General features: G+C 40.0%; 1 protein-coding gene across 1 annotated transcript in view; it reads right to left on the bottom strand.

Moving 5' to 3' along the window:
• sorcs2 (sortilin-related VPS10 domain containing receptor 2) overlaps positions 1–27,001 on the bottom strand; it is a 235,948-nt gene that overhangs the window by 50,839 nt on the left and 158,108 nt on the right. Inside the window, exons 4-5 of the mRNA XM_028429592.1 lie at positions 2,914–3,078; positions 384–457 (exon numbers count right to left, since the gene is read on the bottom strand). Coding sequence (XP_028285393.1) covers positions 384–457; positions 2,914–3,078 — 239 coding nt within the window. The remainder of the gene's footprint in view (positions 1–383; positions 458–2,913; positions 3,079–27,001) is intronic.

Below are 27,001 nucleotides of genomic sequence, written 5' to 3'. Positions count from 1 at the left end.
CTTCTGTAGGTAAAATAGTTTAACAACCTGTTAAAATCCACAGGAAATCGCAACTACTTCATATTATTATATTATATTTCATAATATACTGATGTACTTTTTTTCACCACCCACCCACAGAAGGTGTCCCCCCCACATTTTTAATGCTTCCTACGCCACTGTTCATATGAAATATCACCTCTTTTTATAGCTGCCTGGTAGCTAGAGTGTCAATAGGCAGGCTACTCCCTGGACAGAGGGCTATCACAGGGCTAACAAGGAGAACCTGGATGAAGCCCATGCACACAGTGGCAGAGGTGTTGTGCTGTGACAATCTTCAAACATTGAGATACAATCTTGAAGTGCTTATTCTACTACATATGAGAAAATACATTTGAACTAACCAAAAGACTCTGTCCTTGGTCACTCTCTCCTGTAGTAAAGTCCACTTGCGGCCCAGATCTGATGAAGCGAAGAGCTGGAGACAAAAACATGAGAGTGAAAACCACAATTAGATGAAAAAACACGCACGCAGAAGGACGTGGCATTGAATTAGAAACCTAACACAAATGCTATTACCAGCAGTATCCTTTACAAAGGGGAAGAAATTGAGAGAGTCTAAAAAAAAATTTAAAAAGTTAGCCTAATCGAGCTGCTGAATTTAATGCTTCACCAAGTTAAGACTGAGCTCAATTAATTATTAATCATAACAGGTTTGGGGGTTTGTGTGTGTGTGCTTTTTGTGAGCAGTGAGAGTGAATACGCATTTGTAGTCATGTGTGTGTGTTGCATTGATTGCACCCATAATGAAAGTCTATCGATTCCCACACGCATGCTATTCTTGATGTCTGAAAAACAACCGAGAGAAGGATTCAACGCACAAGTCTACGTACTGCACACACCATCAGCGATGATTCCTGCTCATTCCACACATGTATTTGTAGCTGTGAAAACATGAAGCCAAGCCTGACCGGCTGCACTTACAAACCTTAATTTACGTGTGTTGCTGCACGTCTTCACATCATCCTGCAGCTTAATGATCTTTTTTGTTCTGTATAAATGGATTCCATCTGCAGCCTGCCCATATGGAGCAGATTAAAACCTCAGTCAACCTCATTAAATTTCTTCTTTAATTACACGTGAATTATTAAAGTTGAGCTGTCTTCAATTTATGAACTATTGCAACTATATGTCTCTAGATCAATTTTCACTTTACACTGATTGTCTCCATACTGACATCACCATCTACATAAGGTTCACAGAGGTAACTACTATATGAAACAAGTAATTTAAACAACTTAGTTCAAACTAACAGTATAAACAACTGTATGTATCTTTGTGTGTAGATCTGGTCAGCCACAGAGAATCAAAATGGAAACAGCTGTTTAAATATATATACTATATATACAGTGTAACATAGTGTAGCTCTGTCTCATCTCAGGGGTTGTATCCTAAAAGGACTTGGCCTACAGATCCCTGGCCTTCACCATTTTTGAATTCATCTTGGTATAGAAAAAGTTACAAAGGAGTCACCTGCTGTATTCAACTTTGCTACCAGGAAAATAAGGCCACGTTTCAAACAGCCTTCACAAAGGGACAGCCTTATCACATCGCAGTGACACATTTGGCCTTCAAATGCAGCTCTTAATTTGAGACACAGCCATGTTACAATATTACATGTGGAAATGGTTCTGTAGTTAGTGGCTAAAATTTGATATAAATATTCTAACAATGATAGCTTACCATAGTGTGTCCATTTAAAATAATTTTATCTGAATGTGGAACGCAGCGCTTTCGCAACCATGTTGGTTAACATTGATTTGCAAATCAAGTGCAGTGCGTAGGCTTCTATCATTTCATGGGTATATGTGTTTGTGTTTGTTCCTTCAGAATTAATGAAGCATGATAATATATGGGTGTCAGTCAGGACAAACAGCCTTTAACCAAGCTCGTTTTCTCCAGTGCTGCTTGTATCAAATGATTCATCCCTGTGCCTCTTGGCAACAACACATAAGTAATACATAGGATGGCAATTAGCCTTAGCTGGCTCTGAACCTTAATGTTGGCTGAGCCTGGACTGACATGTAAAAACTATGGAAGCAATTAACTGTGAAAAACAGCAGTGTAAGACATGAAGAGCGGTGTAGTGGAAGTATTATCTGCTGTCCATTAACCAGCAGCTGACATTCCTTTACAGTGTAACTGTCAATGTTTATTGTACTATTTTTGCACCTTGACTGACAGGAGCTTTACTTTCACTACAGTAAAAAATGCTAGATAGCAGTGAAACTAATAAATCTCTTCTCCTTATTTGTATTTTATCTACAAATATGGTTGATTACAAAATGTAACTGGGATGCTAGCTTGCTTAAATCCTGTTTCATTGTTTGTTTTTGTTTTGTTTTTTTTTTCACCCAAAGATGTGTTGTTATGTGTGTTGACAGGTGCAATATGTGTGCTAAGAGAACACACCACAGCTTAAGAAAACACATATATGAAGAAATACTAAAACATAAAAGTTTTGTAAAATTGACTCCTCCTGGAATAAACTTATTACGCAAAAGTAAGAATAAAATGATTTGTGCATTTATTATACTGATGGACTGAAAATTGCATGTATTTTGCATCCTAACTTTTCAGTCAAGAGTTCCCTTAAAAACCAATAAAGAATACATCACACCTCCAAAATGAAATGTAGCGTGTGTATTTGGTTTAGTTTATATCACTGGTGTAAGATTTGCCCTTCAGCTCTATTATTATGCCGTATATCACGTATCAAGTTTCCTCTGAAGTCCGTGTTCTGCTGGAGTGTGTGAAAATTGAAATTTAATGCTTTGCTGCACTGACAGCAGAGATGTTTTGCTGGTGTAACATTGATGCTGTCTTCTTTCAGCTACAGAATCAACTATTTATTCTCAGCACTCTGATACTCACCCTGCCATCCTTGCAGTAGGCGAGCAGCTTGTCTTCTTCCTTAGGGTGGAAGATGATTGTATCTGGTGTAAATGCGATAGACTGCCGCTGGAAGGAGGAGCCTTCGTCTGTGCTGATGAACAGCATCTGATCGCGCTCATTAATGGACGAACCCACCAGGACTACCTGTGAAAGAGGAAGGAAAAACAAAAGGTCAGAGGTGAAGTGGCCAAATGGGAGGTCGCTCAGTCAGCACACTGAGGAGGCATGCAAACACACCTTCCTCCTCATATCAATACCCATGCATACTAATTCTCCTTGTTTCGCTGGAAAACTGATAAATATAAATGCATTCGTGGCCATGCACACACATTTATTCAAGGCCATCCTCCGAACCTTCCATTAGCCTTACAGGCGGCTTAGACTGTGCTGACACTGTATTGATTATCTATTCAGAGTTTTATAGCTCATAAAGTGAAGACATTAAACACGGGCCACACCAGGACCTGCCAACCCACCAATCACAATTATGGTCCAAACAGTATGGAGTAAGGCTTCCAATAGGTAGAGATCAATAGGAACTAATGAACCAGTCACATTCATTAGGAGTTCGTGAGAGGTAAGAAGTTATCCAATGAGGGGTTTTTTGGTGTTTATTGTCATTATGGAGGTGTTTACGAGTCGTTTGTACAGGAAGAATTACAGAAACCCTTTCTTCCTGTGGAAGGATTAATGAAAAACACAGGCTGACAGCTGTTTGTTTTCTAAACATCTGCTTCAGTTGCCTCTGTTGCTAAGATTTTAGATTAATAGATGCAAGGCAGTGAGGAGACATAAAGGAGTTAGTTACGATCATTTCAAACATTCACTGTGCTTGTTATGCCAGTATACAAATAGGCAAAACAGGCACATGAATATACTCAAGAATAAGCAGTGTGCTGGGGGTAGATCTGCTTAATCTTGAATTAATAAGGAATCACAAATATCACACTGTGTCTGTACAAGTCGCAAGGTCACAATTGGTCACTTTTGGTGCCTTAACTCAGATGAGAGGACTCATCAAACTTTACTAGAAGCAATTGATATACCCCCACGTTCATTCCCAGGCTGTTGCTGGTGTCTCTGTCACCACACAGTCACGTGAACACAAGCAAATAACAGAGATTCTGTACTAGATGACAGGATGCAACTCAGAAAACTTCTGCAAAAGTTGGTAAATTTTGGATGATTTCAACATAGACTATTAATAATAAATCACCATTTGGAAGAGTGTACAGGGAATACTATTGGCTGGTTTCTGGGTCTAGGAATAAATTTGTTGGGAAATAGGCCACTTTGGATACTATCAAATTTGCCCCAGGGCACCCAATGGTTTGACCTCCAGACCTGGTAGTCTATAGAGAATTGGCACATGGAGGAGTGGGGGTAGATGGTGGCAATAGTCTGATTTCAAATTACTTTTTTCACTCCAGTTAGTTAAGATTTAGACACAGAAACTACTTTGTTATATTCAGGCACTGAAACTACTTGGTCAGGTTTAGGGACCTAGTCTACCTAGGACCAAAACAACCTAATTAGGTATAAAATCCTGGTTTGGGCAAAAAATTATTTTACAGCTTTTAACAACATTTCCAAACTGCTTCTTCTCTCTGGGCTAAATGTCCCATCTCCTGTGCAAACACTAAAAGATCAACTGATGAAGCTGGGCTTGTCTTTGACAACTAAATTACTGATGACAATATGGTTAATAACATATTATTGTAAGTAGGCAGAATAGCCACGCCGCTGGACATTAGTCCAATCAAACACAAGCAATTAAAGTTGATCGATAAAGCAATAATTTCAGTATGATGGGTCTTTAATGTTTACGACTTTATTCTGTTTATTTTTTAGTCTTTTGACGCCTTATTTCTCTATTTTCAAAACACAGTCTTTATTATAATAAAACCTTCAACATCCAAGTCTCTTTGGCATAAGCTTGACTCTTGCCACACATTGAACTCTGTAGATGAGTTACATCTTTATTATATTAGAGAAGTTAAATGAATTTTTATGCCCTGACACACACAAGTTAGTAAGTACACATCCAACACAACACAAATCCTTTTCTGTATTCTCATCATGACTGCAATTAGGCAACGTGCGTAGCATTCCTCACATGTGCTACTTGAGAGCTGTGTGTGTGTGTGTAAAACCCTGAGCAGCATGGTCAATTAGAAGCATGGTGTTTGTTTGGCAGCCGGAGGAAGGCCAACGAGGGCAAGCAGCCGAGTGGTGGAGTCAGAAGAACAAAAGGGAAGAGAGATATTTCTCCCAAACTAATATTCTTTCTTTTTATTTATTTGGAAAGTATTGGCTGAGCATGTCTGTTTATCTACAGCTGGGAGCTGCTCAGACTATTCAAGCCAAAACAGATCCATCAGAATACTCCTGTTTCAGTGCCTTTCTCAAGTGCACTTTCAATTTTTTAAGTGGATTTAGATGTTCAGCAACCAGTTCTTTAGTCATAATACTTTTACTACTATTCATGTTGACTATAGCAGAGTAATAATGTGAATTAAAACAAAGGGTGTCATGTACTGTTTGTAGGGCTCTGACATGCACATTCACCATCACACAAACACTGTTTACAATTGATTTACCAAACAATGGGAGAAGGAAAATGTTAATATAAAAATAGATTTTATGTTATTTATATATAGCTTGATTTTTTTCTTATTCTTAGATTGAAATCAATTCAATTTCCCTAGAATTAAAATCTCAGATTTTAGTCAAAATAATGTTTCTAAAATAATTCTCAAAACTAACATCATATTTCAGCAGAACTACAGTTACAATTTTCACTTTATGCTCAGAAATAAAATCAGATTGTAATCCTGAAATTGTAATCTTGAAATGATTCAGCTGTTACACCTAGAATACTTGGGAGGCTGAAAACTGCAACTGCAAAATTTCAATCTTCAACAAACTCTCTCTCTCATGCATTGATTTTACCACTCTTCCTGTGACCTGTACTGCCTGCCCAGGCATCCTAGCTAGCTTTATGGAATCAAAATATTTACCAGCTTGAAAAGATTGAAGAAGCATTTCTATGAGGTTTATAAGCTGTTTTAATGATGTCTGTTTCATTTCTTTCAGTTTTTAGAGACCCGAAGAAGATCAAACTTTTTCACAAGAAAAGACAGATATAGAAAGTCAGGTAGTCATAAACAGCAAATACAAAGTTATTGTATATGGTACTGCTCTTCTTAAAAACTTGTAACACCTTAGATTTGTGCACCATGACCTCTGATTCAAACTCATTCTTGCTGGGTCAGGTAAGTCTTTCAGAGTCACATTAGCCATTTAGACCACTCCAAACATACACAGAAACAGAAGTGTTTGTTTCACTGTCTGCCTCACAGATGCAGTAACGTGACTTGCCAACAAGTGGCACTCTTGTCAAACTGCTTTCAAGCCTACAGCTGAAACTGACCTGGCCTCAGAGATAAGACTGAAGTTTTTGTGATGGCTTCAAAAACAAGGATTGGCTGAGGGCACGCAGACACAACAATTCCTTTCCTGTAGCTAAGTTATGATCCTCCACAATCAAAGGACTTTGATACATTCTTCCTTTGCAACGATTTCCTCTGAGTAATAACTCAAGCTTTGGAAAGCACAGTGCTGCTATTGTGTGTGGCAGATAAAAGAAGGCTCTAAACTTCCTGTGTGTGCTCTGAGACTGCCGGGGTGTGACACATTAAGGGGACATATAGAAACAAAACAGCTCTTTTTAATCCGCACAATAGCTTAAACAGAAATGTGTTTTTTCCTGTCCCCACAATCCGTGAGACGTTTGATAATCTTTGGATCACAGTCACTCTGACAGGGGCAACTGATCGCTGAGGTCCTGGTGTGTTGACACACATCAGACGGTATCAGCTCTATAATCTGTTATAAAACAACACAATCGACTTAGCAGCTTAAAATAGCTTATGGAGGAGATCTGGCATGCAGTCAGAGCATGAACACCATGACGATCTCCATGCCAGATGAGGGACATTATCTCTGTATTGCATGTCATGACTTTGAACATTTGAAGGGTTTTAATGCTGCAGGCTTACGTGTCTGGCGAAAGCTCTGCAGGTCTTGAGAATTGAGAAATCTCATACATGATACAAACGCATGTAGCAGCTCCTCAAACACACCTGGAATCTATAAAAAATGTACATACATTCATGCAACGTTGGTACAAGTAGAGGTTATTTCACTGCTGCAAACAAAGGAGTTTTGATCTTTTCTCGATTTTTCTAAGAATCAGGGATTGTTAGTGTTTATCGTGGCCAAGCTACACGTGTTGTCACATCAAAACCTCAACCCTAGCTAACAGTAGCTTCTCACAACATGCCAACTGGTCCACACATGGCTTCCAGCCTGCCAAGACTGTGTGATCTTGCGAGATGCAGCTGTGTGTGACTAGATAGTTGTGACAATAATAGGACTAGACAGTGAAAATGCAATTAACAACTTCTCCTAATCACAGGGAGTGATAGGTAAAAATCAGCACATACAGGCCACACAAGATGGTCTTCAACACATTAATTTATCAAACGTCTCATGGCCTGGTGTTAGCCCGTGGCTCAGGTGTTGGAATCCTTGTTTACAACCTGTCTGAGAAGACCCCACTGAAGTAATGCTCCCACATGTCCGCAATTAGTTCAGTGAGTACAGTGTTATCGCAACAGATAGCAAAGACGGACGAAGCTACACAAACAAGAGCCAAGATGTAATAAATCAGAATTAGCCTCATAGATAGACCCTAGTCTTGTATGGGTGTACACACATAAACAGACACACATGCGTGCCAGTAGCGCCGCTCCCGGCACAAATGCTTTCCACTCAATTACATATGTAAATTGCCTGGGTTGTTCTGGTTTCCACTGGGAAAGAGGGCCTCATGTGACGGCAGCTCACTGAGCCGTGGACTATGGGGAATTAAGACCTGGGAGAGCAAAGCAGCAGCAGCAGCACAGAGAACACTGTGAGACAGCAGGAGAAGTTTGGTGGGATGTTGAGTTATCCCTCTCCACAGCTGTATGTCAAACTTCCACACTTGTTGGTGTGTTTGTCAGGTACAGAATGAAAAACTAACAAAGTAGAATGCTGAAGCAGTTTCTGTGCATTCTTCACCCGTGTCTCATTTTCAATTCTCTGAGTGTGTTCACTGTAATAAAAAGTCCTGCACCTCTATAGAAACAGTACAATAATAGCCAGATGTGGAGAGCACTCAAACTGGTCTTTAGTGCAGTATAACACAGAAAGGCAGAAAGTATACAAAGAAAATAATATGTGGAATTTCTTTAAAACTGCTTTTATACTTACAAAAATATTGAATAAGTATGTGCAATTTTTTGCAGCCAACAGTCAATGGTGGAAACAGTAGGAGGTCCACATCATATTTTTACTTTTACTGTTGCCCAGTTTCTTGAGTTTAGATTATTATTTCGGAATTAATAATTTCTATTCCAGAAATGCATCATGTGAATCCTGCTTCTAAAAACATAGGGCTAGAGGTGATAAAACAAAGTCAGTTCTACTTTAAATCTCAGTGGGCATGAAAGAAGCTGAATGAATGACCTTTTGTTTAGAGAGTTTGGCCAAAGTTCTCTTTCCAAGGGTGAACAATAACCTTTCAAACTGAATATAAATCATGTTCTATTGACAAACCGTGAGGAGCTGAAAGATTTATGTGATATTATTTACTTTCATACTGATTGTGGTAACATAATTCCTCTTTTTTTTCATGTGGACCCACTTCATCAATATGAACAAAATGTCATCGGATTAGGTTAAGCCTTAAAACAAATTGATTCACTCTGTTGCATACATGTTGCACCTCTTTCTCTATCCAATCGCGATTTAAAGTTGCACAAACAACAACTTGTGCTGCACTTCAGCAATGCTTTCATCACCTCACCATCACACTTCTCCGAAGGTGAGGTGAGAATTGATGGTTGGAGTGGAGAATGATAGGAGCAAACACGGTGGACATGTTGTCCTGTGAGGTGTCAGATACAGAGGAGGTGAGAGGTCTGCAAGCGAACCCGCCCACCTCCACTACAGTATAAATGCATTAGCCAGAGGCGTTCTCATGCCTCCTCCGTGGCTGCTGCCTTTGTGTTGCGGTGGAGGTAACTGGCAAATAGTTTCAGCAGCAGTAATATCCTACATCTTGGCTCAAGTTCAGAAAAAAAGAGCAATTCACAAACACTGTAAAGGAGCAACTTTAACAAATGACCTCAATCAAAAACCTAATTAAACATTTTCTGAGCAACACAATACACATAAAAGTGTAAAGACAAAATGGCACGAAATTTGTAGCCAACATATCTGAGTAAATTATTAGTTGGTTACTCATATCCAGTCTCTGGTCTAGCCTCATGAGACAGCTTGTTATATAGCTAACCTGCAACATCAACCTCATCAGATTAGCCTGTGCAGTACAAATAGGTGCTCTCAGAGGAGAGCAACCCTCACAGAGACTATGTAGAGATGCTGACTTCCTTGTGTTTTGTAACCTCATATAGCTGCAACTTGCAACAGATTCTGTAGACAGCACAATGGCACAAAATGCACTGTTGTTGTTGTTTTTGTTGGTGCTACTTGTTTCAGGCAAAAGAAGATTGGAAAATAAAAAATAGATGTTTCTTATATCAGCACTTTGCCTATTTAATTGGACAAAAAAAGGATTTTTCAATTTTTTAATCGCTGTAATATTATGATGAGCAACAAAAATAGCCAAATATGTGAATATGAAATGATATGTTTTTGATTGGATGTATTAATCTTTTCTGTCCTTATAGTTAGCTAGCACATGTCTAAAACAAGCTAAAGCTAAATTTAATAGCTGATAGCTACATAAAAACCATTAAATGTGTGATTTATAATCCAATGAGTTAATGAGTTAGCTTTAAAATAATCAAAAGATTAATCAGGTATCAAAACTCTGGTCCTAACTTTAAGCACTGATGACACTTCCTGCACATTAAATCATTACTTGAAGTAACCAGAGTGTGTGTGGTAGAGCTCAGACTGACAGCGAGGATAGACACAGTGAAGAACACTGTGTGTGTGTGTGTGTGGTAGGCAAACTTGTCTGCCCCCTTATCTTCCACTGCCTCCATCTGAAGCCTCCCAAAGCGCACTGATAGTGACTGACAAGAGCTCGGATACACTCTCCCCTTCACTTTGTCTCTTTTTTTCCCTTTAGCCACTGCTGGAATTTCAAATACTATAACTACATATGCCTGGTCAGCTTTGTTATATTAAACACACATATTTATCAACCCACAGAAATAAAGGCATTAAGTATTCTGTTCTACAAAAGACACCCATCACCCAACTAATGCCACATCTTTGACGCCTCAGCAAGAATAAACACAAACACACGATCTGCCTGCACACCCATCATTACTTCTGCTGTGACAGGCAGTATCAGTCACACTATTGTTATTAACACCCACCGGCCGCCAACGACCCACTGAATGCATTTCAAAGCAGCCTAATGGTGTGCACAAAAATAACCGTTTAAACTTATGTCAATATCCTAACACATTTGGATGGCTTAACTTCTTTACAATTCAACCGCTAACTTACTAGCATGCTAAGCAATGACGGCTCACTACCTCTGAAGCAGTCCTAAAGTTCAACTACAAGTCCATTCCTCGATTAATCATATTCCATTAGTCCAGAAGTGTCCGTGGTTTTCCATAAAAGTTGTAAAAACATGAGTCTAGTTGCATTTTTGTCGCAATAACCGTCAGTGTACAAGGTTCCTCTCTGGTGTTGTGGGGTACTCTTGTTTTAATATCTTGCTACATATAAAATGGCGGCGTGCCAGTCATTTTCTACTTATTTTTTAAAACCTGGGAAGCCCTGCAGCAGATCAAGCGCTACCAATAGGCTTTGTCCTTAATATTTCATTGCAAATAACAGAAGCTGTTATTGGCCAATCAATTCCCCCTTTCCATAGACGCGTTTCAAAGCAGAGAGCCACCTTAAGGTAGAGGTCTGAAGTTATGCACAGCTGTACAAGGTGTAGAGTAACAGTGAATTCATGTATGGGTTTGGATAAATAATGTACTTTTTCACTTTCACTTTTTCATGTTCAAATATTACATATTTTGAACAAGAATGTTTTGTATATACATTTATAAGGCAAGAAATCCCACTTATTAAACCTGACAGGGCACACCTGTGAAGTGAAAACCATTTCAGGTGACTACCTCAAGAGAATGCCAAGAGTGTGCAAAGCAGTATTCAAAGCAAAAGGTGGCTACTTTGAAGAACCTAGAATATGACATATTTTCAGTTGTTACACACTTTTTTGTTATGTATACAATTCCACATGTGTTAATTCATAGTTTTGATGCCTTCAGTGTGAATCTACAATTTTCATAGTCATGAAAATAAAGAAACCTCTTTGAATGAGAAGGTGTGTCCAAACTTTTGGTCTGTACTGTATGTAAAACAGCCAGTCTTAAACTGTAAACATCCTGTTAACAATATTATATTTTATTCAGTGTAGTTCAGTTTTGGCTAAAAACATTGAATGTACTACTAGATGTATTCCTCCTCTTCTTTACATATACTGAGGCTGCCTGATGTTCCCTCAGCTGTCTCCTGTCTATTTTATTTTCTTCGTCTCTCTCTCTCTCTCTCTTTGATGGATCTCTCTATCTCCATCTCTCTCCTGATATGTCCTCCTACTCTCTCTCTCTCTCTCTCCAGCTGTCGATGATAGACTGTGGGCCTGAGCTCTCCATTAGAGGATGCAGACAATGATCAAACCTCGAGAAAGCTCTCTCTCCGTTTTTAATTACATTCCTCTGTCAAGTAAAAAGTGGCGAGGAGGAGAGGAAGAGAGAAACCTCGGAGCAATTATTCTAGACTTAATTACATAAAGTTAAAAAAAACCTTACCTTTCTGCCTGAAGCAGTGTGTGTGTGTGTGTGTGTGTGTGTGTGTGTGTGAGAGAGAGAGAGAGAGAGAGAGAAGCAGAGCTTCATTTTAAAAGTCTACACCTGAAAGACTTCTCTCTGTCATTCAAGTGTCAACCGCCCACACACCCAGACACCCCATCACTTTCATCTCCACAACAACACCATTCTGACAATATTACAACAGCACAGTAATAAACCATATATAAATAGAAATTACTTTATATTTATTTACAGGTGAAATATGTGACTGTAAAGGTGAGTTAGCCAAAGGCTTGAGGCTTTCATGGGCTCTTTGGATGGTTTCACCTGATTTGGGTAATTCTTTACAATGTTTTTAAGTCAGAAAGTGGAAATTAAAAGTTATTTTAATATTTTATGAAATGTGAACTGTTAACTGCAGCCAAGTTTGTTTTTTTATGTTAATTTTTCACTTCCACTGCAACTTATTTGCAACATCACATGAACACACATAGTGACTTTTTGTCTCAACATAGGAGTTTGTATTGTAAACGAATGACATTATAACTTTATAACTTTATATTTATACATAACTTTTTTCAAATCTGAACTAAAATCACGCAATAAAAAAATTAACACATTTTAGGCAGATTTGAAGGCTGTCTGTGCAGAGTAGAGAGAAAAAAAAGATAAAAATGTTTTTTATTTTTTAAAAACAAAAAAAATTAAAAACTGCAATGACTGACTAAAATCAGGCATAAAGAAACTAACCCAGCATGCTTTGGATGAGACTATGGATGCATATCTGTCACTTTGCCTGTCACTCAAATCCATAAATAGATATTTACACTCCACCTCATCTTAGCACTAAGTTTGACCTTCATGCTGTGAGGTGACTTTACAAAACCGCCGAGCCACTCTGGGTTCATTCATTCAAGTCTGTTTAATTCCAAAGACGCCAAAAAAAAAAACCAACAAAACTCATCAACAAAAGTAATAAAGCAACTAGAAATAATTCCACTCCCTGTTTTTCATTACTGCAATCATTTGGGAGCAATGCGAAGGATGAGATAAGATTGGAAGAGTGCTTCTCATTTACAGTTTCTGCCTCTGTTTCACTTTGAAAACTTTATGTTGAGTTAATGTCAGTCACAGCTGATACAAGAGAAACCTCCAACAACCGTGTTAAAAAGTCACATTTTTAATCTTTTCAGTGTTGTTTATATTTAGGAAGTCATCTTTGAAAATTGTACCTTTTTACCAAGACCCAAACTAAGATTTTAATTTTACAAAATTATTTTAAAAAAACAAAAAAAAAAACAAACGAAGTACCTAACCAAGTAGACGTACATGTAAAAACAGTGTTAATTGCTCTGACTACCAGAAGTGGGGTACAAAAGCTCTCTACTATAGCTTTAAAAATCCATAAATAAGCAGTGATAAATAAATAAGATCCCATTTAATCTCAGGCATTAATGAGTCTGATGGATGTGAACACAAAGCTTGACAAAAATGTTACTTAGTCTGACTATTTTTTAACCCAAGGTTGTTTATCTGCTAAATCAATGCAGATAGAAAAGAAAAAAATGGCACATAAGAGGTTATTGAACATGCTAGTTGAGCATTAATGACTGAATGAACCTTATACACACTCAAGAACTAGTGTTTAAGTACACACATGGGAAATGTCTTCAATAGAAAACAAAGCACATGTGAAAACGTGAAATTCCACACAACACAAACATGGGAGAGAGAGAGAGAGAGAGAGAGTTGGTTCGACCTTGTAAACCAGCAGTAGAAAACAAGTAGAGCAAAACATACAATCAGATGACCACCCTGTGTACTCATATTTAAGGGTGTTGTATTTGAACAACATAGAGCCAAAGGAAGAGACAGGGAAATGGCAGCTTCACAGTAGATGGACCTCCATGCTGCCCCCGACCAACACAATTAAAAGCATTACACTGCGGAGACCCTCTCATGCAACACACACACACACGCTGGGCCTGCCAACCCTGCCCTGTCAGCTCCGCCTGGCAAAATTCAATTACTACTTATCAGCAGTGACAGGGAGCATCTCTCTGACTGGCATAAATATCCCTGCTGCTGGACACACGCACACACACACACACACAAGAAGCTATAACAGAAAGGCTGGGCAGGCGTAGTCTAAATCCCAAAATGTCTCAGTGTACAGTTGGTAACACAACCTTTGGCTCTCAGATATTACAATAACAACATGGTGTGTTTTCTGTCTGTGTCCTACCTGACAGCCAGTCAGTCAGGTTTGCTTTGAGTTTCCTCATTAATAGAACACTTAAAAGAACAGGTTGACAACAGTCAAATTAAACCTTAGAGTGAGCACCTCAGTCAGTCATCCAAGGAGACACAAAACCGCAAACTGGCCTGAGGATATGTGGAAAGTGTTAAGTCTTATCTGCAGCAGTGCACTACCTAAATTACAGGATCTGCTACAAGCGTCTTGTTTCCAGATACCGCATGGCTTCTAGGGTTCATGCTTCAGTGGGTTGAAGCTGTCCGTGTGGTACAGCAAATTTACTCATATCCCATTATATACGGGTTATTACACTGGCACGTCTTTGGTACTTTTCTTTTGACCAAAGACTACAATCCTGAAGCACAGAGCAACAATCTGCTCTTCCAGATCACTACCGTCTGTGCAAAATCTGGTATTACACCATTAACCTAATGCACCTGATGGTTTGTTACAAGGAACCATCTGGGAAGTCATCCATGTAAACAAGTTAGGAAAGTGGAGATACAAGCTTGGAGAGTCCAGCTGCAAGATTTATATGAAGTCATAGAGCCCCCATTTATTTGCCTATGTCTGTCCTACCTACTCTAGAACAGATATATGATATCCTTTAACCGAAAAAGGTTTGGGTAACATAGAAGCCACTTTGCCTACATGTTTTTCAGGTAAGAACAGGCAGCCAGTATCATCCATCCTTAGCTGTATGTGGCCTCTATTGCTTTGCCAAAGGAAACAATTCAAAAGGTGTTTAGCACTGTCTGAGCTACTTGAGGTGCTACTTGGTCTTTGCCACCACCTGAGTGGTAAAGAAGTCCTGTGACGAAATGATCGACAGCTTTCAATTACTTTCGTGGTCACCTGGTTTGTTTTAAGAGGCTGGAAAGTACATGATGTGCTCCTAGCTTTAAATGCAATCAGAGCTGAACCTGCCAGTTAGCAAAATGGACCTGAAATGGGCTTAAACAAAAACACAAGGGCGGATAATGATCTTAATTGCTGTGGAGAGGTTTGATACGGCGTGCGTGGGAACAAAAACCCATTAGTTCAATCATTTCACAACAGTGTTGCAGGGCACTTGCGTGGTAGAGATAATTGATTTGAACAGATATGGAGTATTTAATTGTCTGGCTGACAGTGTTTTGGGAAATTTGACAAGAAGTGGGGATTTTTTTAATAAGGAAAAAGAGATTTCTCAGCAGTATGGTGGGAGTGTGTGTGATGTAATCTTTTTTTTTATGTAGATGAAATACAAGTGGAACTGTGGACTGTGTGGAATGGAAGCTGGTAAGTAATGCACCCAGCAGTTTCTCTTTCCAGGAATCTGACTGAAGTACAGTCTGTCTCAAAATGAATTTCTCACTCTCACTCAGTCTAGTGTCTCTTTCTTATTTTTTTTAAAACTTTTTCATCTTCTATGCCTTTTTAAAAAAATGACTTGTCATTTTCCCCACGAATGCTCTGAAAAACTGCTGTGAGAGTGAGAGTTTAGAAGTTGACATGATTAGATGTCCAATATATTTATGTATAGTACTATTGTAGCACTTTGTACCACTAGATGGTCAAACAGGAGAAGAAAGAGTAGAGATTTCTAGTATGGAAATCATCCAAAAACAATCTGAGATAGTTAATTCAACTACACTGGCTCATCTTGCTTGGTGAGGCTCACACTGGTGGTTAATATGTTTAGTGTTTGGATGATGATATAAAATTACTAGTGACATGAATGAATTACATAATAATGGTGACCTTTAAAATGACATTATTAGTGTGACATTTCCTGATAATTATGTTTTAGGACATAAACAGCTACAGTCCTCAACCACCAAACAGTATAAAGCTTTCTGGGGGAGCAGTGAAACGTCTTCAAAGAACTCTAACCAGTCCAGTTGCTTGAAAAGTCATTATTTTGTTTTGATATTTGATTACATTACTTCCCATTAGCCTCCTGTCCCGCAGACCTGCTGTGCACTAAGTAAAAGACTCTCCAAGATAATGCAGCAAGTGACTGGAATTAATTAATTGGGGAAGCACCTATTTGAACACAGCATCCATTTTCTTTATAATTAGTAGCAAATTAAATAGTTCTTCCTCAGAAACTTCCCAGGAAACTATTAAGACATCAGAAACCAGTGAAGTAAAGAATTGCTTTAATGAATTTTGATTGACAGGGATGTCTCCCCTGGTGAAACATTTCTGTATTATTCTAAGCAGCAGGATTCAAATCACACGTCTAACAAGACATCAGTATGTAATGCACAATGCTGTCATATGCAGATGAGAAACACACAAGGTGCTTTTGGACCAACACTTCCTAATTCCTGAGGGCACATTGGTGGACTGTTTTTCTGTTGGCATTGCATATTGGAACATATATTTCACAGGCTTAATAAATCCTGTCAGTGTAACCCTGAAATAAGGGCTAAAGGGAACTCTGAAATCGAGCTCTAAGAACTACAATTATTTGAAGCCTTTAGTTTTTCATTGTAGACATAAAGGTCCCCGACACCCACTTTGGTTCTGTGGTAGAGTGGGCTCTCCACTAATCATAACGTTTGATCCCACTGAACCTCAAATTGCTAATAAAGGGCTGTATAAACGCAAATAAAAAACAGAACAGTCCCTGTTGTCCAAGTGCCACTTCTTAAAGTGAACAGTAAGTGAACAGTACTAAAAGGGGCATGGATCAAGATCCTGGAGACGTTAAAGGGCTATTTGACCTGCTGGATACTGGAGTAATGTCCCTATTGAGCCAAACTGTGAGACATTTCTGAATCTGGATGCTCCACAAACTGACCAACATGTTGGAAATTGTCTTATTTGCAAGAACCTCAACCTCTATAAGCTTCCCTTGAGGCCCCTTTAGAGGTCAGGCCTGAAGAGGTTTGTCCAGGATATGAAATAACAACAGCATATTAAGTAGGAAATGTCTTCCTGTGCTGGCTCATCATTGTCAAAATGGAGGTTTGACAATATTAACGCTGACTGAGAGGACAGCAGACAAAGCAATGACGGCAAGCTTGGCAGCTGGTATTAATCACTAGTGGAAGAAGAGCATAATGAATGTGCTGAAAACAAAAAGTGCACAGATTTTTTTCCTGCCAATGAAGAGCTTCATGCATATTTTAGATGTTAGAGTGGTGGTAGCCCCATCAGCTGTCACAATAATTTTCAATTAATAGGACTTCCTGCCCATATCACCACAAAGAGCTCAGCTGGTTTTTTTTTCTATAGAGGCAGACATTTTACAGAAATTCACATACTCTTTAACTCAGCCTATATAGCTATATTTAATATCCTGACCAGGTTGAGACTTGGAATAGGATTTGTGAATGAGTGAAAGGAAAAGGTGAGCCAGACATATAGGGTAGATTTAACAGGCGGAATATGAGCAGACATTCACTTCAGGTGCTGTATTTCTGCAAAGTGTCACACTGGACATTTGGTCTACCTTCAGCACATCATGACTGTAGGATTACAGTAGTAAGGAGTGTGTGTGCATCCAAGCTGACAAAACAGTTATGTAGCCTACTTTTGTTTTTAAATCTTAATAAGAATTAAAGCTGCAAGCAGCGATGACGGGCCCCCGCACTCCTTGCGGTCCGCGGGACCAGCAGCCACCGCCTCCCCTATCGTCCCACGTCCTCTCCCTGGTACCGGCAGGAGCTGTGGTCTGCAGGCCAGAAGAGGAGACCAAACACACATGTACAAAAGACAGGGCCTCTGGCCAGTAGGTGGCGCAGTGACTGTAGCATATCAGCATATCAATCTGTGCAGAGTCAGATGTTCAGCATGACTGTAAAGTTTCATCCACACAGGATGGATTATGTGGGAGATACAGGCATAAATACATCTATTTCCTGTGCGTTGGCGAAGGGTCAACTTCATGGTGGCGTCACAGCCAAATGTGAAGTATGCCATATGACAAAGTGCTGCGTTTTTGATAACCTTTGGGCAAGTGCACCAATTTTCAGCCATATCAAGCAATTCCCCTAGGAGGAGTTCGCAAAAGTGCGGGATGAGTAAACTCCCCGAACTTTTTTCGTCCAAGAGGCTTTTTTCTTGTCACGGGGCGATACATCAGTGTATCGAGTGTCTGTAGCTGTTGCGGTGAATATTTTCACACCTTAGGGGCGCTGCAGAGCCATGCGGCCACGCCCGCCAATGGCGACGGTGTCAAGTCGCGATTTTCGTCGGGGGACAATTTTGTGCCAAATCTGGTGAGTTTTTGAGCACATTGTGGTCAGGAATAGTAGTAATCACGGTAGAATATGAATTAATCTTTGCAGCGCTGTTTGTGCTGAATCGACCTGTCTCTGAGACAGAGGGGAGTTTGGGAGCTACCATTTCACACAAACCCCTTTGCATAGCTCACCGTTTAGTCCACCTTAGCGCGTCTCTACCAAAAGTCGAGACGGTACAGAGAAGTGAAGCAGGCCAGGAGGCTGACAAGCCGGAAGAGACCAGGTAGGGCTGAAAAAGCCAGGTTAAAGTGTTTGGCAGCATTGATTGAGGATGCTGCCAAATGTGCAAAGCTCCCTGACATATTTTCAAGAAGACAGACAGAAGAGGCAAATGGTAAGGGACATATATCGTCCGGCCTAATTGATCATTTAACTAAAACTAGCATAAATACATTAAGCTACACACATGTCACTTTGAACGTTGTGCTATGTTACTGCAATTAGTAACTAACTAAACTAAACAATAGGCTAGCAGTTGAAAAATAAATATTCGTGCATTGTATACATAGGCAATGGCTATTGAAATTCATTTATATAATATATAATATATTGAAAAAGTCCGGCAAATCCAAAGTCCAAATAATCCAAATAATAATAATTAAATAATTTAATGTATAATAAGTGTGCTGTAAAATAATTCCTTTATGGCTTGCTTTTTGTAGCATGTGAGGAGCAAAGCCAGGCAGACAATATTGAAGAAATTTTTAGGGAGGGCACAAGTAAAAAAGATGTAAGAAAAGTTGTTTTTCAGCACTGCTTAAAGTTCATTGTCTATATATTATTTCATAGGCGAAGCAGATGCTGAGAGAAGGGAAACAGTGACAGTGCCCTGATAGTCTGCAGTAGCCAAGGGTAAAAAAACCGGGCAAGAAGAGGCCAGGATTTATCTGTTATTTATTAATATTTTCCGTACTGTAATAAAACATTTATATTACCTGCTAAATTTTTGCGTAATTTTTTATGTGGTGAATAATGGGCCAGTCTTGGCCATTCAACTCCCGGGCTGAAAAGTTGTCCCACTCCGCCCCTGCCTTAGGCATCCACAGAGGCCAGAGGATATCACACACAGGACTTATCTGAAACAATGTAGTTATATGCCAACATGTCCTTTTTTCTCCTGTTTCTTTTAGGGATCATGAAGTTTGTACCCAGCACTTGCCTGTCCATGTGTGGCCCCAAACCTTCCTGTAATTTTTGTTATCCAATCGAAACTGTCCACTGCAGACAGTGACTCCACCAGCCCTTCCTGCCCAGTACCAGGCCGCCCTGCACTGCTTCCCTGGCCTCTATTTCTTAATCAATTCATTCCATGCATTGCAAGCATGCATGCAAATGTACCATGTCAAAAAGTTCCAAGCTGGGTGCTCTTGCAATGCATCCTGGTATATGTAGGAATTGTAATGACACCTATATACCAGGACAACAAAAAATGTATTGCTTTTTTGCCTACACATAGACATAGTTGCAGTTGTGGCTCTATAAAAAAGACTAAGCGTTCCTAACCGTTCCATGACTGCCAAATTTGACTCAATATTACAAAAAAAATGAGTGACATTATCTCCCTCTATGTCTCATCTACACCATATTACATGACTTAATGGAGGTATTTTCACCTTTACCTCATCCTGTCAGTGACAGTGATTGTTACAGCCGACTGAGTATCAATCCAGCCTGGTAGAATCACCATTAACATCGTCACGTAACACACTTCCACAATACAATTTAAGGACACACAAGTGCTCTAATTACAGGGAGATCCGGATGGGCGGTGACAGGAAAGGAGAGGATATTTCATTTCGAGCCACAAATGGCTCACATTAACAGGCAGATCAGTCAGGATGAAGATGGGTGGGTAGAGGATGAAAGACTAAAGAGACAAATGAACAGGCTGAGAGATGAAAAAATAATGGGGGCTAGAGATTTCAGAGCACAGAAGGAGAACGGAAGAAGAAGCTCAGTGGGTACAGAGCTAGCCAAGCATTTAGAAAATCATCACTTTAAACAGAAAAAAACTATAGAACATCTCCCGCTGACAAGCTGCCACCTGTAAGGAGATATGCCATGACCTGCAAGCGTGAAGAAATAATAATAAGATATTCCACCTTTCCGTCCTCACAATGCATCTTAAAAATAGAGCTCCTTATTACAGTGTAGTACAAGAGCAGGGTGACTAATACCACCATTATTTTTGATGCACTCTGGGTCTCGTTGACACAATTCCAGCAGTCTATCTCTGCCACCAGGAAAACCTTACAGCTACCGAAGCGAGAGGTGATGAAATGCTGGCTATACCAGGAACAAACACTGCTGTTTACATGGAGATATAAGCTTTCACGCTGGGAGCAATCAAAATTTCTTACTGGGTTTGCTTGTCTACACCCCCCCTGCCCCCCCTTAACTAGCGCTTAACTAGCTCATTGGTGATATCTAGTGATGTATATCTTGGAATGAGTGAGCCTCACTGAGACTAAAAATGACTTCTTTTGCCTGCAATCTGGCATTAATGGTGTGCGTCACTGCTCCAGCTGCTGCTACAACTGTTCATGTAACAAGCTTGTTGTTGAATGTAGCATCCACTTGTCTCACACAGTTTAGACGGCGCCGCTCTTCAAATTTCTGCCTTACAAAGAAGGACATAATTGTCTACCGCCATGCTAACAGCTACTTTCAGCTAGCTTTTTTAAAATATTGTTTTGGTGTTTTTTCTATGGCTGATCTGATGGGTTGAAGTTGCTCTTAAAATTAAAAACATGAACATTACCATGCGTTTATATTGAGTATGAGCTGAATATTAGGTCTTCCACTAGAAGTGCAACTTCAAAACAGGTACAGAGTCTATTTTCACATGCAGAATATGCTCACACTCTAGCAGACTTTAATGAAACACTTCACTTTGTCTCCCTATGCCTGACCAGGTTTTATCCAGCAGCAGACAAAAGCCTCTCATATAGCCCGCACATGGCTGCTGGTTTCACTGTGAAACAGCCAGACAAAAAAAAAAGGAGAGAAGAGCAAGTGGGAGTCAATGAAGTGGTATTTAGTCTGGCTGTTTGTTTTGTGTTGGCTCTGACCGGAGCTCAGATGAATTACTGGGAACCCTGCAGTGAGTTTATTACAGAGAGGGGAGAGTAGGAGGAGGGAGAAATGTAAAGGTGACAGAAGCTGGCAATGCCTTATAAAGAGGCTGTCTGATCTAATGAGAACGCTGACCTATGCTGAATTTGACAGCACGGACACCATTACTGCATACAATATTATCAGCGCATAGCAAATCAAGCCCCTAAATGTTGAGGATGATACTGAGAAGTACACATCGGGAGCTGTTAAGTCTGTAGTTTAAAGCAGCAGTCACATGTCCATCGTCAACCTTACTTTCCATTGCTGGTCTTGCACCAAGCTGCAACCTCCTGGGTTACATAGAAGTGTCTTCCTCAAATGACCACTTGAGGGTGGCTCCAAAAGAGAGACGATCCCCATAGAGCGCAATGTTAAAATATCAATATTTAGTAGATGTAAGTACAGATAAACAATTTCTAGTGAGGCTATTCCTTATGCAATAAAACATCAGTGTAATATCATGTAATGTTATGCTACCTGTAGCTATTGGTTTTATGACGAGAGAGTTAGAATGATGCAGCAGCACCAGCAGTGTCTGATCTGCCATAAAGTATTGTGTGTGTGTGGATACAGTGGCATGCTGCTGCTGAATGTGCAAAGTGCTGCTGCTGGCAAGAAAGCTATGTTGATATCCATGTTTCTTGGAACACTGTCAGATCTGTGAATATTACCATGTTGAACTGATAATCATTAAAGTCTGTGCTGGAGTGCTGGAGTCCATGGCAGAAAAATAATGCAAATACTTAAGGACACACAACTTTTGCTTATTTCTTCCAAGAACGCTTGTTTCAACAATGTAAAATTGCATTAAAAAAACAAACACATCGCTCATTTATAGAAAAAGTTCCATCGCCTCTTTCAATGGGATTATATAGCTTGCATGAACAGTTGTTATGGGTCCAGTTTGTACTGCAAATAAGAGTACAGAGTACAAACAGAATCCAACCTTGTTAAAGCATCATGCCTGGATAAACAAACAGCCACTATAATGATTTATAGTGCAGAACAAAAAGACAGGAAAAAAATGTTTTTTTATCGTTTCATCAATCTGATTTGCAGACAAACAACTGCTATGATTTGGCAGTGGGCGTCGTGTATCTGCTTTGTCAACATGGGTCATGCGAGGTGAGTGTGTTTTCTGAGCGACAGGGATGGGAAAATTGGGAGGGAATGGGAGGTAAAAGTGACCTAAGTGCACTCTGAAATGGAATCCAGCATTGTTTGCTCGACGCGGCTTTTCAACAGCATATGTTTCTGTTGATCCTTCATCCTTGAGTTTGATAACGCAGTCGCTGTATCTCCAGTTTTCAATTCTCTATCTGTCCTCCTTTGTGACAGATGGAATAATGAGGTGGTGGAAGCAGTGCGCTGGTTCATACAGCAGACGGACGAGATCCCCCCCCCACACACACACCCGCCTTCCCCCGCTGTGAGCAGGAGGTGGAAAACTCTCTGTACGACACTAATTTTATTCCCACACAAGTTGCCCTGTGGGAAGTAGAATGTCTGTCTGTGTCTTAACTCCAGCTCCTTCATTAGTAATCTGTTGGCGTCCCATTCACATAGCAACATCAAAGCTCAAAGCTATAGGTAATGGCTGTGCAGGGACTCATTTAAGTTTCCAACACAAAGTCCAGAGTGTAATTCATTTTAATGATCAACGCAGGCCGTGGTTTTTAAACTGAGAACAAAACACAGAGACATATCCTCATAGAGCATCATCAAAACAGTAAGCCAACAATAAATAGATTGAGGCTCACTGCAGCAGCAGCCATCAAGTCAAACAAGTCAGGATTACACTGTCAAAATGCTCTAATAACATCTCACTTACTTTAAATAGGCAGTTTAATGTGGGAGTCTGCCAACGTGCTAACTTCCACCAATTTGTTGATCTCCTTGGTTGGAGTCAGCTGTGGTCCTTTCCAAGCAGTTTGCTAAGGCGACCTCCCACATGGTTCTGGGTAAACTATGTGGCACATGGTTTGTGAAGAAGAAACTAAAATGTTTCTCCCGGATCTAAGGACTTCTCCTGGGTCCTGTAAGAACTCCACCAGTCCAAGTATGTCCTCAGGCCAAAGGGTTTTTATGAACTTGTTGCTATGGGTTATCTAACAACAGGTCCATATGTGACAATTGTGAGTAAAGATCATTCGTTCATATACTTTTGCCATGCATGTCATATGGAACATTATATTCAAAGTTAGGATCCATTTTTTTACAGTGTAAATTTAAATTCTTAAAGTGTGCTGTTAGTACTGCAGATCAAAGAACTGCGTTGCAGTAGGACTCGTCTCTCAGCCCTGGAGGCTCTGGTTTGCAGACCTCTGATCTTGATTTTATGGAGCTACTTTGCTCTCTGTCATAGCTTCCACAGTCAAGTAGGACTCATCAAGAACAAAATTTCAAAAGCAACAACCTAATATGAAAGCCAGACTAATGCCAGACCTCTGTCCAGGAGGTAGAACAGCATTATAGTGTTGTTTAATGAAGTAGTTTGGGGACATACAGATAGCATCCCATCAGTCAAATGGCCATTACATAACAAGTTGTTCCACTGCTTGTTGGCACACAAAGACAAAAGACGATGTTCCGAAGGGGGACAAGAAATGGGCACAAGTTGTCGTATTGTGACACTGGACCACATACACAACAGCTGCAATCACAAAGTCATGAAGCTAATTTTAACACCCCCAAGCCTGCAAGCTTCAGAATATAAACCATAAAAGACTGTGTACAGTATTTCTCTGGGTTCAGCCCTTCAATAATCTGTAAACAACATAACAAAAAATGCTTCTTTGACCGACTTCCTGTATTAGAAAGAACATAGATGGTCCTGTGTGCAGTGCGGCACATCCAGGCGTGGGCTGACACAGTGCAAAGCCTCCAGCGCTCCGCTACAGTAAACAGTTGTTAGTGGATTACCGAGAATCAATGGGAACGAGTGGGCACAAAAACCTTGGCTCGTGTATGGGAGGGAAAACCTGTGGCGGCGCATCCACCTGCACGCATTAGCTCTATAAGAGACACAAACAGCTTAAAGGTCCTTATCGTTCCAACCAACAGGAAATGTGTTCACATTTAACCTGCGGTGGGCTACTAAATTAGGGCTTTCCCAAACCTTTGTCTCACATTCAAGTTACTCCCAAACTTACTGCACTCTCACAGCTTAGTGAACATTTATTGCACAGAATAGGCATATGCAGCTGAATCACAGATAGTTCGGACCACATAGCACCCAGTGACAAAATACTGGTGTAGTTTAGATGTGATGTTTCTCTCTTTAACAATTTTTTAAACCTGATTGTTAAACCTTATTAGCTTAGTTAAAAAAGTTCCTGATAGATGGTTTATCCATCATCTATCAATCAGGCTTTTTACTACCAACTTTTCTCTTGGTCAGGTACCCTTGATGTTACATTGTAGTCCACAGGGCACCTCTCAGATAGAATAGTCAGCTCATTTCACAGAATTTAACTCTCCTTAATTGGATTAAACATAGCCAATATGATTATTTTCATTTTTGGTAAAATGTTGTGTTTTGTTGTGGTTTTGCTTCAATCATTATTTGTTCAAGTAGTTTATTAAGTTTAGGAAAAGTGTGTCAAAATTTGTCCAAATCCACTTTTTTGCAAAACCTACAGACAAACTTCTTTCTGAGTTGTCTGGGGGATGAATTTCCCCTCTGGGATCAATAAAGTATCTATCTATCTCTCTATCTATGAGTCTCAGCAGAGACATCTGATTGCAACAAACAATATTTTTCAACTCTTTCAACTATATATATATATATATATATACTGTACATCCTTTATACAGATAGACAACAATCAAAACAACACCCATAAAATAAACAGTCAGAATTTCCACAGAAATTTAAATAAACCAAATAAAACACTCAACTACGCACGTCAGCACAGCAGTTGTGCACATTGATTTTGCAAAACTCTATTAAAAGGTTCCACACATTCTCCAACTCTGCATTCTTTCCCCTGGTTATGTAAGCCAGTCTTTTCACCACAATACAAGATGCCATCTCCTTCATCCACATTTGTTTCAAGGGCACATCCAGAGCTGGTTGCTGCAATCTTCAATCAGTCAAAAATGACTTCTTCAACATTTCGACACCAATTCAGCCAGCAATTCAGTGACAGCCTTTGTATTGCATGTTTTCTGAACGCTTGCTTGTCTTTGCCTTTCTTGAAAATGTTTACTGTTGTGGACAATGGTCCCTCTAAACAGACAGGAAGTGTATCAGGAGTGGCTTTACCTGCTTTGTTTGACCAGAAGTGACAGGATAGCATAAGGCAGTAATCATTAATGGATTACTGTACAAATCCAACCATTGTTCCACGTGCAGGCTGTCCTAGCAAGGCTTTATAAGAACAGCAGCATGAACTGTGCTGGTAAAGCATGACTGTAATAGAGCTAGACTGCAGCAGCTTGTCAGAGGAAATGTTTGCGACAGGCTGCCAGCTCTCGGCCTCATGGCAGGCTCCTGTCTTTGTCTCCTACCTGCACCTGCTCACATGCTTTTGCATTAGTGTGTCTTGGAGGGCTTGTTTTGTTGATGCTGTTCCAGTTACCTTAAGTCACAAAAAAGCAATCCCATTTTCTTGAATTTATTTCAAAGTCAATGCTGACGCTGGCGGCGGCCCGACACTTCATAAGAGGGAGTGCTTGGATGTGTTTTCACAATGCTGCTTTTCATATCCGATCCAATAAAGGAGCTGCGAGTTGCTCGTAGCTGCGGCCAGTGTTCCTTATCTGGCCTTTAGTCACTGCACATAAGTACGGACAATTAGGCTATGTAAGCAAGCTTTGGCTTGCTCATCTGGCCATTAGCTTAGCATTAGCACCAAGTATTAAACCCAAAACCGCAATAAAATCCTTTGACTACTGTCTATATCTGGTCATAGACTCAGACTTGAGTCTTGAAGTCTTGAATGTGTGTGTGTACAGAACAGTGTGTGTGCTGGTGGGAGTCTCTTTTGTTTACCCTCCCAGGCATGTTAGAACGCAGAGGAGAGCGCAGTAAATTAGGTGAGGGATGAGGGTGAGCAGTTGCAGAGTGCCACTCGTTTAATCAGTCTAATTGTTACAATCAGACTCGTTTCTGCCGTCTCACACCCCTTTGTCGTCATTATCTTGTTTTCTTCCCCCCACTTTTGATTTTCTGTGTTTTTGCACTTGCTTTATACATGACTTTTTACTGTTCTCTCTGATTCTCTTTTCCTTTCCTTCCTCTCTGTCACTTCTTCCTCTCTCATTTCCCACTTCCCACCTCTCTGTTGTAACTCATCCCATCCCTTCTGTGGGAAACCTGTCTTATTACCTCTGTGGGATCCATAAAGGGAATGGGGGTGCGTTATCAGGCTAATGATAATTAAGTAGACTCATCATCAAACAGTCATTACGGCAGATTGGCCTCCCTGCCCTCACTCAAAATGGCAGCTGACAGCCTGACACTGACCGTCTGTCGTAGATTTAAACAGGGTGAAGACAGATAGGGTAGTTTGCTGTCACCCAGGAAGAAAAAA

This window comes from Parambassis ranga, chromosome 18, assembly GCF_900634625.1.
Source record: "Parambassis ranga chromosome 18, fParRan2.1, whole genome shotgun sequence".
Classification (NCBI taxonomy): Eukaryota; Metazoa; Chordata; class Actinopteri; family Ambassidae; genus Parambassis; species Parambassis ranga.
Note: the sequence above shows the minus strand (reverse complement) of the source record. Positions and strands in the feature narration are given on the sequence as shown.